Source organism: Hyperoodon ampullatus (assembly GCF_949752795.1).
Source record: "Hyperoodon ampullatus genome assembly, chromosome: 14".
NCBI lineage: Eukaryota > Metazoa > Chordata > Mammalia > Artiodactyla > Ziphiidae > Hyperoodon > Hyperoodon ampullatus.
The window spans coordinates 85,402,520-85,420,696 of NC_136927.1; the positions used below are offsets into that span (position 1 = coordinate 85,402,520).

The following is an 18,177-nucleotide window of genomic DNA, read 5'->3' on the forward strand; positions in this document are numbered from 1 at the left end:
ATAACTATGTACAAACTCTTGAGATCTCTTTAAAGTAAGCATTTGCATAGCTTCTTTAAAAAGAAAGGAAAGTTTTAAGCTTGCGTCAGCTAAAACTTAGGTTTAATATAGCATTTCACTGATTTGACATAAATGTGCTTCTCCTGATTTATCCCTCAGGTTCAAGAGGGGACTAACAAAAGACTATGCTCATTAATTATATAAATTTTTTAGAATTTGCCACAGGCTTTTAGATATCTAATATATACATTAAAGTGTCCTGGTAGCATTTAAAATTCTGCTTAACCAGTTTCTTATCTACTCAGACAAGAAAACTGAGTATATATAGGGCACATGTCCTACTACTTACATTTTTTTAGATAAAGGAAACTATCCCCTCCCCCACAATTTACACTAGCAGTAGGTGGACATGTAGAAATCAATTAAAGTTTGTGGTTTTGTGCATAGATAAAATTTAATCAGAATGTATTCACTCAAAGGCTCCTAAGTTATTTTACTTACATAATACATGCAAGTTAAATTATGTCAGTTTGGTTTTTTTAGTATGTACTGCTCATAAATTTTAAGTATAATCATTTCTCTCATGATAAAATATTTATCTATTTATCTACTCAAAAAGTACAATGGGGTTAATATTTATGTTTAAAAAAATCACTAAAAATACTGATCACAAATATTCTAGAAAACATTTCCCTACTTATTTATTTTTTACTTAAACTGAAGCAGAATCATAATTATAGAAATTTAAATAAGCACTTAAGAAATCTGTTTCCCCAGTTTTTCCCAAATAGCTGGGGGTAATCAGTGGATTATATTTTATTTACCCTCAGAGTTGGGCTATGAGCAGCCATGAGCTGCTTCCATGAGCTGAAGCAAGGAATTACACAATTCAAGTTTCTCTAGAAAATCTGCCTGACAAATCGAATTTTTAAAAAGTATAACCTGCTGTTTCACTTTGGTTCAAGATGTCTGGTCTGCGAATGTCCAAGCATTTAATCCAGACTCAGTTTAACCTCATTCAAGAACTAGAAGGTAATTTTTTAAAAAAGGAAGTAAGGAAGAAACATTCTAGAATAGTGATTTCCCCTTCATGAGTTATTCCAATTCACCAAAATATGCAGTTTTTAAGAAACAAAAACCTGACTTAGAATATATTTCTTCGAGTGGAGCAGCCTTTGGCCCCACAGAGTCCAGCAAGTCGGGCGACAGGTCATGTTCGGAGGCGAGAGAACTGCGGTCTCTGCTCGCTCACACTTGCCCTCCTCTGCGTAGGCGCGAGGTGGGTAACCAGGGTCTCCCTTGGGGATGTCAGCACCACCGAGCTGCTGCAGGGGAGCCACGAGAGAAGGTAAGTGCCGTGGTGGGCAGGGCCTTGTCCCCACTGTCGCAGACGTTTCTACAGACTGGTCTTGAATGAGGTACCTAATTTCTTTGTCCCTGAGTTTCCTCATTTTATTTTATTTTTTTATTTTTTTTTAATAAATTTATTTATTTTATTTATTTTATTTTTGGCTTGTTGGATCTTCTTTGCTGCACGTGGGCTTTCTCCAATTGCGGCAAGCAGGGGCCAATCCTCGTTGCATTGCGCAGGCCTCTCGTTGTGGTGGCTTCCCCTGCCACGGAGCGTAGGCTGTAGATGCATGGGCTTCAGTAGTTGTGGCGCACGGGCCTAATTGCTCCGCGGCACGTGGGATCTTCCCGGACCAGGGCTCGAACCCGTGTCCCCTGCATTGGCAGGCGGATTCTTAACCACTGCGCCACCAGGGAAGCCCTCCTCAATTTATAATAAGGAAAATAATAGAACCTGCCCTGGTGGGCTGATGTAAGAACTGAGTTAATACCTTTCGATTCCTTAGGACAGGGCCGGGTACGCAGTGATTATCATCCACGAGTTTGCCAAGTAAAGTAGCTCTTGGCAGATGACGCCCAACAAGCATTGATCTATTCCTTTGCACTTATGATTTCACAGGTCTGAGCCCCAACTTTCCTGCAACGTATGGGGCTCCTTAGGGTCGGAAGCAGCACCTGCAGCTTCTGTGTGTGTCCCTCCCTGCGTGGGGTGGGGGCAGGCACACACAGAGAACGTCTCTCCACAGCACCTGCTCTAGCCCCTTCCATTTAAACTACCCATGCGTTTGCCCCAACTCCCAAATCACTGTTTAATTTGCCCAAGAATAGAGGGTGGCTGTGTTGAGGAACCTTCCAGGAGAGACAATGTTATTGTCCAATAATTCCCTCCAGCACAGTCAACCCACATCTTTCATAATTTCACAGAAAGAGACCATTCACTGTTGTCTGAGGCTGTGCTGATCTGCAGAAATGCTCCTGGAATGAGGATTCCCATGAAAGTACTTGCTATGGACTGAATTGTGTCCCCCCAAACTCCTGTATTGAAGCCCTAACCCCCAATGTGATGACATTTGGAGGTGTGGCCTTTGGGTGGTAATTAAAGTTACATGAGGTCATGAGGGTGGGGTCCTCACAATGGGATTAGTGTCCTTATAAGAAGAGACACCCGAGAACTTGCTCTCTCTTTCTCTGCCACATGAGGACGCAGCATGACAGTGACCGTCTGTGAACCAGGAGGACAGCTCTCACCAGAACCTGACCATGATGGTGCCCTGATCTCAGACCTCCAGCTTCCAGAACTGTGAGAAAAATAGTCTGCTGTTTAAGCTGCCTGTTTGTGGTATTTTGTTATGCAGCCAAGCTGACTGACACAGTGATTAGGAGGAAGTGGCCCCAGGTCAGTGTGGGGCCAGATGGGGAAGCAGAACCCATTCACCAGCAAGGAGAGGCCTTCCTACCTGACTCAGCATCCCTGCCATCACTCGTACCCTCACTTCCAGGGGTCCTCTGGGCACCACAGTATCCAGGTAAACCTACAAAACAAAGAAGCAGAGTCCTAACACCACCAAGGACTCACAGCTCCCCCCAAGTTGATGGCCTCTTCTGGCCAGCAGACAGGGGGCCACCACTGGGCGGAGGGCTGTCAGAGCTCTCCTTGAGGGACAGCGGGCCAAGGGCATTTTGATCAGATGTCACCTACATGTGTGGTGGGAGAGAGGGCAGGCCCTGCCAGTTTTGACTGATAGAACCTTCAACGCCTTGGCTTCTAGGGAAGAAGTGAGCCGAGCAAGCCTGGCCAGTGGGGTTTGGGACCATTCCACAAACGAGATTTAGCAAACAGTTGATTCCCACAGGGAACCTCATCCCACTTCCTGCTCCCCCGACCGCATGGCTCTTCCCCAGGTTCTAATTTCTCCTCTTCCTGCCCTTGCTGGGTCAGCCGCACCTCACGTGTGGTAGTGGGTGTGCCACCCTCCACTCATTCACCGGGCAAGTGCTCATGGACCTGGGTCTTGGGGTACTGGCTGAGGAGTGGGCTAGAGCAGTGAGGAGATGGACTCAGCGTGCACCATGTGGGGGCTGCCTGGGAACCCACAGATTCCCCAGCTGCATCATGTAAGTCAGGCCCACACAGGGTAAGGCAAGGCAGCCTCACTCTTGGGCTCATGCAGGCACAGGGCCAGCACCCAGGGTGAGAGAAACACAGTGATGACCGTGGAAGGTGCAAAAGAGACCTCACCCAGCCTGAGCCTGGGGACCTCTAAGGAGAAGGACCAGGAGACAGGAGCAGAGGGTCCAGGGAGAAAGAAGGGCCAGCAGAGGCCTGGAGGCTGGAGGGAGCTCAGACCTACAGGCGGAGGACAGAGGCCACCACACGGCCTTAGGCCTCAGGGCTGCGGACTATCACAGGGCAATGGCCAGCCGTTGGGAAGGTTTAAACTGGAGAGTGACATGATACGATTTGTGTTTCTAAAACACTGATGGCTTTATGGCTGAAGTGACTTCTGATAACCCCTGGGTTTAGGGGTACTTAGGGCACTCCAGAAGATGTATGTAAAAAAATTGTAAAGCTTGGAATAATTTTACATGTCCATGAGGATACACACACACACACACACACACCTATCTGTACACATATCTATCTATATACATAAACACAGCACACCACACCATTGTGAATTGAACTAAACACACTTAGCCAAAGAGAGAGCAAGGGGTGACCCTTACAAACAGCCCTGGGGACCTGCTGCCCAGAGATGCTGTGCTCTCAGTCGGCCACCCTCCAGCTCCCATGGGCCTCTAAGAGGATGATCCCAGAGACATGGGCCCTTCTTCCAATGTGCTCACGGGTCAGACACCACGGTCCTTCCTGGGCACTGGAAGAGGCTGCACCAGCCTCCAAACTCGGGGTCGATTTTGCCTTGAGCCAATTTTAGGTCCTACCACATGCTGCATTTTGCTGCATTTTGCCCCGTGTGTGTCCACTCTGGCTTACAGCACCATTTCCCTTCACCCAGCCTCTCTGCACTGAGACCCTGGCTTCAGCTGTGTCCCCAGGACCTATGAGTTCTCAAAGATACTCCGGCAAGAGTATTTGAATTTCATTTTAGGGAAAATTATTTTAATAATAATACTGAATGTTATTTTTCTAATATAATGGAGAAGGGTTTACATCTTTTAAACTGAGCCCCCCCAACATGTTAATAAAAGCAAAAATTTTATAATTTGCTTTTATGAAACTTGAATGACGCTTTTTGTCTCTTGTTTGCTGAATCAAAGAGAACCTGATATGATAAATTGAGCTCCATAAAAAATATTTGAAACTGCTTATTGGCATGAATTGAAATTTTCTTGATACTTTAAGAACTAATTTCAACAATGTGAGGCAATGAATTAGGTGCTAAGGTAAAATTTTGCAAACTTCCTCCACAATATCTAGCTTCTTTTTTGTTGCTGTTTTCAACTGAATCACTATTTTTATTTGTTGCTTTGGTAATAGGTATATGTTATAAATGTTAATGTACTTCAAAATTGGTACTAATAAAAAACAACTCTTTTCTGTTTTATTTATAATGACATTCTTTGTAAGATCTCATTTGTAAGGAAGGATTCTGCTGCTAGTAAGGTTTAGGGAAAAGATGGACTAGATGGCCTCTATGGCCCCCTTAGCTCAAAACTTCTATAAATCTGTAAAGAATCAAAGCAAAAGAATATTCAGGCCTTCACCAAGTTCTTAGCTTCTCAGCAGCAAAAGAAATTTGCCAGGGGACTGAAAAACTCTGATGCTTTCAAGTCTAGATGTAGGTACTTTATTTACTTCTCATCTGTTTCCCACATTCACTTCTTTTGGCTTATTTGGATGTTGGTTGGGTATGTTTTTTCTCACCTCCTCCCTTCCCAGTTTCCCATTTTCAGGGCTTCCCATGGCTATCAGGACAGTAAGGTAACTTTTTTCATGATAACATCTTCATCTGTACTTACAGGAGGAGGGTATTTGTATCTCACACTTCTTGGATCAAAAACATGCTACGACCCTAATTTTTTTAAAAAATGAAAAATTAATTAATTCAAATAAAAAGAATGAAGTGTTTATTGGTTTCATATAAATTACCCAAGGATACAAACACATAGCCAGAAATTCTTGTAATCATATTGCCTTTTGCTTCTGCACTAAAGGTATAATAATTCTAACAATAGCCGTGTAGGTGTTCATAGCAGAAATCCATGGGTGAGTTTTATAGTTGCTTTGTGGGGATGGAGCATGAGAATAAACATAAGATTTTCAAGCCCCATCTTGGGTCCACAAAATCCCCATAAGACTCATTTTGTGCCATGAGCATGGCCTCAAAGTCTGTGAATGAGACGCACGCAACCCCTAAGACTCAGGACTGGCTACATAATTTGCAGCACCCGGTGCAAAATAAAAATGTGAGCCCCTTGTCCAGATGTGAAGAATTTCAAGATGGTCACAGTAGAGCACTAACCAAGCACAGGGCCCTTCGGAGCACAGGGCCCTGTGGGACTGACTGGGTCCCACGCCTGTGAAGCTGGCCCTTCCAGGACCAGAGGGACACACCTATCATACACAAGCCCTTTCAAGGATTCATGGCACCATGTTTGCGCAAAAAAGAAGAGCACATTTTTAATCTTGGCACAAACTCAGCCTGAGAAAAGATAATGAATTATAGAGATCTTGAATTATTTTTTAGAAATTTCCATCATAAAAACTGTGGCTCTTTGGACCTTGAGAACCTCGTTTAGTTCTTGTCAGAAAAGTAAATTTTTTGTTAAAATAATAGCTAGTTATACTAGTGAAGTCCAAATAAGGTCTGTGTTTGAGACCTGTGTTAATAGTGTTGTACCACAGTCAGTTTTCTGGTTTTGAAAGCATACGATGGTTATATACAGTGTTATTCTTGGGGGGAGCTGTGTGAAAGGTACACAGAAACTCTCTGAACTATTTTTACAACTTCTTGTGAGTCTGAAAAGTCATGTTAAAAAGCAAAGCCATAGTTGTAGAATTTGTACATGGAGTGTATAAAGGGGAGTTGGGGTTCATTTTGGCAGGAGGTATGGAATCACTGGGCTGGAATTTGCCCAGGGCCAAGGCCATTGCTCTTGATCTTATAGATGATCACTATAAGAGATGGACACAGGGAAATGTACCTATCTGTGGCTGTTCTGAGAAGTGTCATATTTGATCAGCACTATCAAATAACAACTCAGTAACAACCAATGATCACAATAACTAGGTAGACAGATGAGAAGGTTTTCACTGACTATGTGTTTGTTCTACCCATATCACAGAATCTTCTAGAAGGGCCGCCTCTCAAGGGAACCAGCTGTCAGTCATCAGTGAAGTCCCAGCAGGAGGGAGTGAGCTTGTGGAACTCACCAGAGTCCCCAGCACAAAGTGGACTTGGTCTGATGCACTTGGCAAAGATGGCAGCATTTCGCCTAAATCCTGGGGGAAAACGCTGGGGGAAACTCCAAAGACAACACGTCTCCCTCCAGTTGAAAACAAAGGCACACCTTTCTCTGCTCAGATACTCATATGCAAATAAAACTGGCATTATGATGGGGGAGGTGGTGGAGTGGGAGTAGAAAAGGAAAGGTGGAGAGAGGCAAGGAAAAGGGATGATAGTGAAATGGAACTGCATGCCCCAATGTGACTTGAAGATGTAGATTCTAACATTCTACCGATGACGTTATAGACACCTGACAATTGAATATGCCCATGGACAAGATCTAGAAGGTAACACAGACAAATTAAATTGCTTAGATTTAGGGATAGGAGTGTGGACAATTTTTGCTTTGGGTTTCTATTATTTTAATATAAGCCCTTCAATCATGCAATAAAATTTCAAAGAAAATAAAGCAGGCAATGGTCCTTAGCAACAGTTTTAAGATAGTTCATGTCTTGTCACAGATTTTAAAATATCAGGTTACCTGATAAATCATAAGTGACAACTTCACTTAGGGAAAGTATGTGAATGGCTGTCGACTCAACCAGCCACCACAGGTGCACTTACTATTTGCAGGACATCATAAAGGGAACCCAGAGACATTCCAAGAAATAGAAGCCACAGGCCTTAGTGTCCTCCCCTGCAGATGGGGCAGCAAGATACCCTCCTGCACGGGTCTGGTGAAAATGCAGTGGGATTATGCTTGTAGAGTACAAACCTCAGGGCACGGTCAGTGGATCAGAGCTCTTAGTGTGCTTACCAGGAGCAATGCTCTGGCCTCCGGAAGCTTACAGACCAGTTAAGGAAAGAGAGGCCCCCGCCAGCCCCCCAGGAGTCTCTGCACTCCCTTCCCCTGGGAGCGTGGATTGGTGGGCAGATGCCCTCTGGACCTGGGCCTGCTCACCCCAGCCAGGCACCTGCCCAATAAATGATGGCAGCCCTGGGTCAACTCGCTCTTTTTCAAAGTGGGATCATCGTCCTCTTAGAGAAGGGAAGATTCAGCCAGTTTGGGAACAGGGTTTTAAATGACATTGAATTGCACAGCAAGAAAATTAGTCCCTTTCTAATTCCTCTTCCATACTCCTAATGACAACAAGGAGAAAGTCTCCATCGGGTGCCAGCCTGGCTTGGCTCTCTCTCTCCTTCCACATTTTCTACCTGGAATTACTGGGTTCTATTTCTATTGTGTCTGCGTTCCACTTACCTGCTCTTTATACAAGAAAACTGGTTTTTCCTTTACAGTTGAAATATAAAATTTCCTATTTAAAGAAGTGTATTTCATTTGTACGCAAGTCCATCTAAAGAAAAAAACATTTTAATACACTAGTGCAAGTGGCATATGCATGTGGCAAAAAGTCGTAATGGTAGCACTGGACGGACTGGAATGTGGGCCCTGAGTCATCTGACACCTGAGCTGAGAGGCGAAGGCATGTGAGGTTGAGCAGAATCCCAGGGCCTTTGCAGGTGGGGCTGGGGTGGAGGCAGGTGTGGATCAGGCCTGCAGGGGATCATCCTGGGTTGGGGGTTGGCGGAGCAGCCAGGGTGTCCCCCACCGGGGGGACCATCAGCAAAGCCACCCCTCTGTTTCAACCCAAGCAGCAAATGAGCCACACTTACCTTAGCTCCCAGCTTGGCGCCTGCCTCGGCTGTGTTGATGGACAGGGCTGACATCTGATCCCTGACGTATGACCTTTCCTGTGGGACACAGAGAAAGAAATATGACAGGAGCTGAAATTACAGATGGCGGCAATAAATGCAGAGAGCAAGGAGTATCATCTCCCCCGGATGCATCGTTCTATGCCATCACAGAAAGCATCCAGACTCTGGAAAATATACCTGCCCTATAAAGCAAGAGGACATACTTGGGGAGGGGATGCTTTTGTAATTGCTGGTTAGGAAGTGGAGTTTCTTGTTGTTTAGTGTTTCATGTAAAATGATGGTAAAAACAAAAACCAACCAACAAAACCAAAAGCCTTGTTTCACTAGGGCCTCGGCATCTAAAGGCCTGTTCTCATCCTCTTCTAAGACCCACAGTGAAGGCTCTTGGGGTCACCACGGTTGGGCAGTGCTGTGTGCAGCCTTATCCATTCCTCATTCAACAAATATTCACTGAGGGACTCAAAAGCTGATGGGTGCTGGATTTCTTTCTCTAAGAGCTCACCAGCTTCCCCACAGAGAGGGCAGGCCCCTATGCTATGTTGCAGACCCTCCTGATTGGGGGTGTCCAGCGGCAGAATAGGACAAGGTGGATGGAATCAGTGATGGCATCCAGGATGCAGGAGTCTCCCCAGGAGTGTACAATGTCCCCGGTGTGTGAATGCAGGCTGGTATATTCAGGCTAACGGAGATGGATAACGGAGAAGCGTGGACACTTTGGGGTAGCCTTATTTACCAATGGCTACAAAGACATAATTGGTAATTACTGTTAATAATACTAGTAGTAGCAGCCACTGTTTACTATGTACCAGTAATGACTCATTTACATGTGTTATTTGATTAAATTGTCCAATAAGCTTGAGAGAAAAAGAACATCATTGATCTCACTTTATATATGAAAGTCAAGGATTGGTTAGATTCTGTATCTGATAAGACACAGTTTGGGAACCGAAACCCAGGTTTGTTGGATCCCCGTTCTCAGAGCCCTGTGGCAGGAATGGCAGTGTGTCCTGGGCTGTGAGTAGCAGATGAGAGGAAGGACATCTTCTGGGACAAGATGAGCTAGAGGCCTCTTGTCCTGGATTGGGTGCTCTTGTCCCTCTGACAGCTGGCCCTTGGTCAATGCCACCAGATCCCCTCCAACCTTCCTGGCCTAGTCCTGCAATGACCAAGCTTCCCTTCCACACACTCTGCTTCTGTAGCTGCTCCTCCTTCCCAAAAAGACAACCACTAAGCAGCTGGCCAACAAGAACAGGCATCACCAGCACCTCTCCCACGCTGGCAGTGCCCTTAGCCAGTGCCTGGGGAGACACCCTCCCCACTGGCCTCCTTCCAGCTGGGCAGCCTCAGCTCCACCCACCAAGTGGGAGGCTAAGCACAGCCCCTTGGCTCAGGAGCTCTTTCCATTTTCCTGGATGGTTGAGCATCAGAGCTGAGTAGAATTGCCTGAGGCAGGGGATTCTATCTGTCCCACAAAGGACTGTTGTTTGTCAGGATGGTTTCCTTCTTAAAATTACACAAACAAATCAAAACAGGTAGCTGCTGTTCTCATAGCTGGGGGCAGGGGGTATTCCTTCTGGGAATCCAACTATCTAGATAGTTCGGACCATGCCTCTGCCTTCCTGTCCCCATGACAGGGAGGGCTGGACACAGGCCTGCACAGACGTGGACTTACAGGTGTGTGCATCCTCAGCGTGGTCCAAGGCTCTTACTTCCCCTTCCTTTGTGCCAACAGAGGAGAGAAAATGTGGGAAGAACCCTAGGAGTCTTGGTCAACCACCAGCTTCTCCAACCACCAATCATCTTTTAGAATATCTCCCTATTTATCCGAGCCAGGGACCAAAGTTAACTGGACTCTCTTTTCCCAAAATCATCTCACTAAGTCTCTTCCTTCCAGGAGAAAACCGAGGGTACAGGTCTCAGACAACAGCAGATGAGGCAACCTGAATCTTCTGCGTGAAAGATGGTGTTCCCTTTTGACATTTCTTGGCTTTTGTCTTTCGGATCAACCAGCCTTAGTTCAGAGTGAAGTGAAGACAGACAGGAGCGCTCACAGTGCTTGTATCTCATGGCCCAGCTGGTGACGAGAGCGACGGAGCCAAGGCAGGGCCAGGGTCAGAAGCGGCAGGTATGAAAACCCAGCCGTCGCTGGCTGCTTCCACCTGTGCTGGAGGCTTGTGAGGTGCTGTCACGGGCTTCTTCTTCCTTGACCCACAACCGACTGTGAGGCTGGTTTCATCCTCCCTCGCTCGCGGCTGAGGAGGTGCAGAGAGGACTCGCCCGCCGTGACAAAGGCCCAGGGCTGTCCCTGCAGGGCCAGTGGGCTCTCTGTGCCACCCCTGCTGGAGAGGCTGCACGAGTGGGTTCTGCCTTACGTCACCCCACGCCACGGCCAAGGAGCCAGTGCGGGCTCGCCTAATCAGGGAGCAGAGCGTGTCCCCCGTTTAGAGAAGCTCCACCCGGCAAAGGCCATTCTTCCTAAACAAGGTTTCTCAGCCTTGGCACTGCTGACACTCGGGCCAGTGACTTCTGTGTTGTGGGGACTGTCCTGTGGCCGGTAGGATGTTCAGCAGCCTCCCCGGCTTCTATCCGCCAGACGCCAAAAGCCTCATCCCCCCACTGCACTCCCAATTGAGTGGTGACCACTGCCCACTGTCCCCTGGGGGCAGGGGGACAGGGGGGGCAAACTCGCCCCCCGTTGAGAACCAAACGCCCTAAAACGAGAAATCAGTGTAGTGGGCTTGGACGATTGTCACAGGACTTTCTTTCCCATTTGCTACGCAAATATGGTGAGATGGTGAAATGAGAAAGGACAGTGAGTGAGAACAGTACGGCCGTGCCTAACTCGACACGAAACACAAGCACTGAGTTCCCCTACCTGGACAGGGGCGGCTCCACGCTCGTCGTTCCACAGGATCAGGTCTGGGATAGAGCATCCCTGCCTCTGGCTTCAGACACAAAATAGCATCTCAGCGGGAAAAGCAGAGCGGCTGTGATGAGAGAAAGGTGGAAACGAGGTGCACAAGCTCTTCTAGATCAGAGGTGCCAACAGGATCCTGTGCTGCTAACTTGTAACTCAGCCATGAACTCAGGGGTCAAGGGCACCTTCATCATCTTTGTAGCCACAGCACTTAGCGAAGCTTGGGGCACAAGTAGGTGCGAGATGACTATTTGTTGAACTGATTAATACCATGTGACCAGTAATATTTTATTATTTCCTTGAAAATTGAGCTTCCTCGTTAGCCTTTGCAAACCCTGGGAGCTTGTGTTCGTTGCTGCCCTCAGCTATTATAAACCATACAGTCACCCTCAGACAGTGTCCATCTATAGATTCCATGGCTGTAAGTTGCTGTGTACTAAGTAGAAGCTGCCTTTGCCAGGCAGGCAGCATTTCGGACCAGGGTGGCAACCTGTGATCTGAGTCTGGGACTCTGACGAGCCTAGGGGTGATAGGGGTGATAGGGGTGATAGGGGTGATAGGGGTGATAGGGGTGATAGAGGTTATAGGGGTGATAGGGGTTATAGGGGTGATAGGGGTGATAGGGGTGATAGGGGTGATAGGGGTGATAGGGGTGATAGGGGTGATAGGGGTTATAGGGGTGATAGGGGTGATAGGGGTTATAAGGGTGATAGGGGTGATAGGGGTTATAGGGGTGATAGGGGTGATAGGGGTTATAAGGGTGATAGGGGTGATAGGGGTGATAGGGGTGATAGGGGTTATAGGGGTGATAGGGGTGATAGGGGTTATAAGGGTGATAGGGGTGATAGGGGTGATAGGGGTGATAGGGGTTATAGGGGTGATAGGGGTGATAGGGGTTATAAGGGTGATAGGGGTGATAGGGGTTATAGGGGTGATAGGGGTGATAGGGGTTATAAGGGTGATAGGGGTGATAGGGGTGATAGGGGTGATAGGGGTGATAGGGGTGATAGGGGTTATAGGGGTGATAGGGGTTATAAGGGTGATAGGGGTGATAGGGGTGATAGGGGTTATAGGGGTGATAGGGGTTATAAGGGTGATAGGGGTGATAGGGGTTATAGGGGTGATAGGGGTGATAGGGGTGATAGGGGTTATAGGGGTGATAGGGGTTATAGGGGTTATAAGGGTGATAGGGGTGATAGGGGTGATAGGGGTTATAGGGGTGATAGGGGTTATAAGGGTGATAGGGGTGATAGGGGTGATAGGGGTGATAGGGGTTATAGGGGTTATAAGGGTGATAGGGGTGATAGGGGTTATAGGGGTGATAGGGGTTATAGGGGTGATAGGGGTGATAGGGGTGATAGGGGTGATAGGGGTTATAGGGGTGATAGGGGTTATAAGGGTGATAGGGGTGATAGGGGTTATAGGGGTGATAGGGGTGATAGGGGTTATAAGGGTGATAGGGGTGATAGGGGTGATAGGGGTGATAGGGGTGATAGGGGTGATAGGGGTGATAGGGGTTATAGGGGTTATAAGGGTGATAGGGGTGATAGGGGTGATAGGGGTGATAGGGGTGATAGGGGTTATAGGGGTGATAGGGGTGATAGGGGTGATAGGGGTGATAGGGGTGATAGGGGTGATAGGGGTTATAGGGGTGATAGGGGTTATAAGGGTGATAGGGGTTATAGGGGTGATAGGGGTGATAGGGGTGATAGGGGTTATAGGGGTGATAGGGGTGATAGGGGTTATAAGGGTGATAGGGGTTATAGGGGTGATAGGGGTGATAGGGGTGATAGGGGTTATAAGGGTGATAGGGGTGATAGGGGTTATAGGGGTGATAGGGGTGATAGGGGTTATAAGGGTGATAGGGGTGATAGGGGTGATAGGGGTGATAGGGGTTATAGGGGTGATAGGGGTTATAGGGGTGATAGGGGTGATAGGGGTGATAGGGGTGATAGGGGTGATAGGGGTGATAGGGGTGATAGGGGTTATAGGGGTGATAGGGGTTATAAGGGTGATAGGGGTTATAGGGGTGATAGGGGTGATAGGGGTGATAGGGGTTATAGGGGTGATAGGGGTGATAGGGGTTATAGGGGTGATAGGGGTTATAGGGGTTATAGGGGTGATAGGGGTTATAGGGGTGATAGGGGTGATAGGGGTGATAGGGGTGATAGGGGTGATAGGGGTGATAGGGGTGATAGGGGTTATAAGGGTGATAGGGGTGATAGGGGTGATAGGGGTGATAGGGGTTATAGGGGTGATAGGGGTGATAGGGGTGATAGGGGTGATAGGGGTGATAGGGGTGATAGGGGTGATAGGGGTTATAGGGGTGATAGGGGTTATAGGGGTTATAGGGGTGATAGGGGTTATAAGGGTGATAGGGGTGATAGGGGTTATAAGGGTGATAGGGGTGATAGGGGTGATAGGGGTTATAGGGGTGATAGGGGTTATAGGGGTTATAGGGGTGATAGGGGTTATAGGGGTGATAGGGGTGATAGGGGTTATAGGGGTGATAGGGGTTATAAGGGTGATAGGGGTGATAGGGGTGATAGGGGTTATAGGGGTGATAGGGGTTATAGGGGTGATAGGGGTTATAGGGGTTATAGGGGTGATAGGGGTTATAAGGGTGATAGGGGTTATAGGGGTGATAGGGGTGATAGGGGTGATAGGGGTTATAGGGGTGATAGGGGTGATAGGGGTTATAGGGGTGATAGGGGTTATAGGGGTTATAGGGGTGATAGGGGTGATAGGGGTTATAAGGGTGATAGGGGTGATAGGGGTGATAGGGGTGATAGGGGTTATAGGGGTTATAGGGGTGATAGGGGTTATAAGGGTGATAGGGGTGATAGGGGTGATAGGGGTGATAGGGGTGATAGGGGTTATAGGGGTGATAGGGGTGATAGGGGTGATAGGGGTGATAGGGGTTATAAGGGTGATAGGGGTGATAGGGGTTATAGGGGTGATAGGGGTTATAGGGGTTATAGGGGTGATAGGGGTTATAAGGGTGATAGGGGTGATAGGGGTGATAGGGGTGATAGGGGTGATAGGGGTTATAGGGGTGATAGGGGTGATAGGGGTTATAGGGGTGATAGGGGTGATAGGGGTTATAAGGGTGATAGGGGTGATAGGGGTGATAGGGGTGATAGGGGTGATAGGGGTTATAAGGGTGATAGGGGTGATAGGGGTTATAGGGGTGATAGGGGTGATAGGGGTTATAAGGGTGATAGGGGTGATAGGGGTGATAGGGGTGATAGGGGTTATAAGGGTGATAGGGGTGATAGGGGTGATAGGGGTGATAGGGGTGATAGGGGTGATAGGGGTTATAAGGGTGATAGGGGTGATAGGGGTGATAGGGGTGATAGGGGTTATAAGGGTGATAGGGGTGATAGGGGTGATAAGGGTGATAGGGGTGATAGGGGTGATAGGGGTTATAGGGGTTATAAGGGTGATAGGGGTGATAAGGGTGATAGGGGTGATAGGGGTGATAGGGGTGATAGGGGTTATAGGGGTGATAGGGGTTATAAGGGTGATAGGGGTGATAGGGGTTATAGGGGTGATAGGGGTGATAGGGGTGATAGGGGTTATAGGGGTGATAGGGGTGATAGGGGTGATAGGGGTGATAGGGGTTATAAGGGTGATAGGGGTGATAGGGGTGATAGGGGTGATAGGGGTGATAGGGGTGATAGGGGTTATAGGGGTGATAGGGGTGATAGGGGTGATAGGGGTTATAGGGGTGATAGGGGTTATAAGGGTGATAGGGGTGATAGGGGTGATAGGGGTGATAGGGGTGATAGGGGTTATAAGGGTGATAGGGGTGATAGGGGTGATAGGGGTTATAAGGGTGATAGGGGTGATAGGGGTGATAGGGGTGATAGGGGTTATAAGGGTGATAGGGGTGATAGGGGTGATAAGGGTGATAGGGGTGATAGGGGTGATAGGGGTTATAGGGGTTATAAGGGTGATAGGGGTGATAAGGGTGATAGGGGTGATAGGGGTGATAGGGGTGATAGGGGTGATAGGGGTGATAGGGGTTATAAGGGTGATAGGGGTGATAGGGGTTATAGGGGTGATAGGGGTGATAGGGGTGATAGGGGTGATAGGGGTGATAGGGGTGATAGGGGTTATAGGGGTGATAGGGGTGATAGGGGTTATAAGGGTGATAGGGGTGATAGGGGTGATAGGGGTGATAGGGGTGATAGGGGTGATAGGGGTTATAAGGGTGATAGGGGTGATAGGGGTTATAGGGGTGATAGGGGTTATAAGGGTGATAGGGGTGATAGGGGTGATAGGGGTGATAGGGGTGATAGGGGTGATAGGGGTGATAGGGGTGATAGGGGTGATAGGGGTTATAAGGGTGATAGGGGTGATAGGGGTGATAGGGGTGATAGGGGTGATAGGGGTGATAGGGGTGATAGGGGTTATAAGGGTGATAGGGGTGATAGGGGTGATAGGGGTGATAGGGGTGATAGGGGTTATAGGGGTTATAAGGGTGATAGGGGTTATAGGGGTGATAGGGGTGATAGGGGTGATAGGGGTTATAGGGGTGATAGGGGTGATAGGGGTGATAGGGGTGATAGGGGTTATAGGGGTCATTCTCAAAGGCGTCGCGCCGACCTCGGCCATCCTCTGCTCCCCACGCCCGAGGACTCACCCCCCTGGCTCACAGCCTGGGGAGAGGAGCCGCATTCCCAGGATAGCTCCTGTACCTGCTGACCTGCCAGAGCTATGAACGCTGCACAGAGAGAGGCCAGGACCCCCTGGAGGAGCCTGGCTCCCGACGGAGGGCTCTGCACATGTGAATCCACCAGGACAGGAACAGACCCTCACATGGACAGTCTGCTTCTGGGAAAGTCCCTGTTTGTCTCCGATGAAAAGCAGCACCAAGTAGTCACCACGTGGGAGGCTTCTCAGCATTAAAAGTTCCACTGAGCGACCTGCAGAGGCAGAGGGACCTTAGCTGCATTGACCTGTGCATTTGTTCAACTGCTCAGTGGGTATTTCCTAGGTGCCTCCCATGTGCCAAGGCTCTGTATGAAGTTAGGGTCGCCAGAGCAACCCTCACTCGGACACCAGCTGCAAGTGCAGGGGTTCCCAAGACCACCCTCAGGTTGATAATTCTCTAGAAGGACTCAGGACTGGTTGAAAACTGTATATGCAGGGTTAGGGTTTATTACACTGAAAGGATATGGATTCAAATCAGTCAAGGGAGGAAGTACATGGGGCAGAGTTTAGAAAAGTATCAAATGCAGAATTTCCAGTTCTCCTGCCCATGGAGTCAGGACCACATCACCTCTCGGCATCCATGAGTGACAAGATGCATGGAATATTGCCAACCAGGGAAGCTCACCGAGCCCTGTGTCCAGGGTCTTTATCAGAACTTGGTCTTGTAAAACTGGTTAGCCACCTACATGGCTGATTAACTGACACCCACACGTGTACATGACCCAAAGGTCACACCCTAAATCACATTGTTCCTATTGATGGACACAAGATCCCCTCCCCTAGGTAAACAGAGACACTTTTATCAGGCAGGGTATTCCGAGGGCTTGGAGATCACCTCCCGGAAGACCAGACCTCTTTGGGGGTACGTTTCAATGCTTTACGGCACACTCTGGGTCTGGCAACTGTAAACATGGACTCACAGTTTCAACTAAAAAACAGGTTACATCCTAGAGACCAGTTAATAGAAGCACAAAGTAGGATGCTGACACTGGATGCCGGTGGTTCCTCCTGGTTAAAGCACCCCAATTTTCCTTTGGGGGAGCCCACACTTCCTGAACTCTCAGCCTGTGTGGGCCAAGAGAAGCTAAGCCCAGATCCCAGCCAGATCCAGGGGTGGGCTCAGAGCCAGCCAATCAGCACTTCTGCCCTCCCCACCCACAATGCTGAGCAGGACAGGTAACTCAAGCCTTGCAGTGAGGTACACCTTCTTGCTAGGTGCCAGGATGAGTCCCAGGGACTCCCAGCTGCTACCCTGCCACCTCCAGAGCAGAGCCTGCCTTAAGATGAAAGGACCCAGAGAAAGGCAGGGCCAAGGTCTGGAGCTGCCTTCTCCAGGAAGTCCTCGGAGCCCCCAGCTCTGCTGGGACACAGGCTCACTTGGCCTCTTTCTCGGTTACATAGCTAACACATTCCTCTTTTGCTTAAGTCTGTGGAAGTCAGGTTTCTGTCTTTTTCCATCCTTTATCCCCGACCAATGTGAATACTCACCATGATTTTCCCCCAGTTTCCACGTGTCTTCTGTGTTTCCCCAGGTACTGTCCAATTTGAAGGTGAACGGGTCGGAGTAGGGCTCCTGGTCCCCATCCTCTGCCTCGATGGGGAGGGGCTTGCCTCCTGCAGACTCCAGACCTCCAGGTATCGAGACCGAGGGTGGAGGGTGGGCGCATTGTCATTGGTGTCTGACAGGAAGAGCAGCATGGTCCCCGTCCCCGTCCGTGGCGGAACACCTGTGGCGGGGGAATTCCAGGAGGGTTGCTGATTAACTAAAGAGGCTGCTCCATGCACACAGACCCCTGGGAAATTAGCGTTCTCAGCCTCTGGGAAAAGAATCACTCCATAGAAACACTGAGGCCGTTTTCCTTTGAAAGTCATAAGCTTTACTGCAGGGGCTCAATCTGTTTTCCTGCTTTTTGAAAATTCAGAATATCTGGGCAGGATAAGTTAACAAAACACTTGGGCTTCCCTGGTGGCGCAGTGGTTGAGAATCTGTCTGCCAGTGCAGGGGACACGGGTTTAAGCCCTGGTCTGGGAAGATCCACATGCCATGGAGCAACTAGACCCGTGAGC

At 48.5% G+C, this 18,177-nt stretch overlaps 1 protein-coding gene across 1 annotated transcript in view; it reads right to left on the minus strand.

The window, feature by feature from the left end:
• Positions 1-1,095: 1,095 nt before the first annotated feature.
• Positions 1,096-18,177, minus strand: part of CDH26 (cadherin 26) — a gene marked incomplete at both ends in the record, with an annotated part of 29,784 nt that continues 12,702 nt past the window's right edge. The window contains 11 exon segments of the mRNA XM_079719118.1: positions 1,096-1,235; positions 1,238-1,325; positions 2,808-2,882; positions 6,746-6,814; positions 8,433-8,510; positions 10,610-10,886; positions 10,984-11,185; positions 16,040-16,164; positions 16,166-16,322; positions 17,599-17,736; positions 17,739-17,837. Coding sequence (XP_079575244.1) covers positions 1,096-1,235; positions 1,238-1,325; positions 2,808-2,882; positions 6,746-6,814; positions 8,433-8,510; positions 10,610-10,886; positions 10,984-11,185; positions 16,040-16,164; positions 16,166-16,322; positions 17,599-17,736; positions 17,739-17,837 — 1,448 coding nt within the window.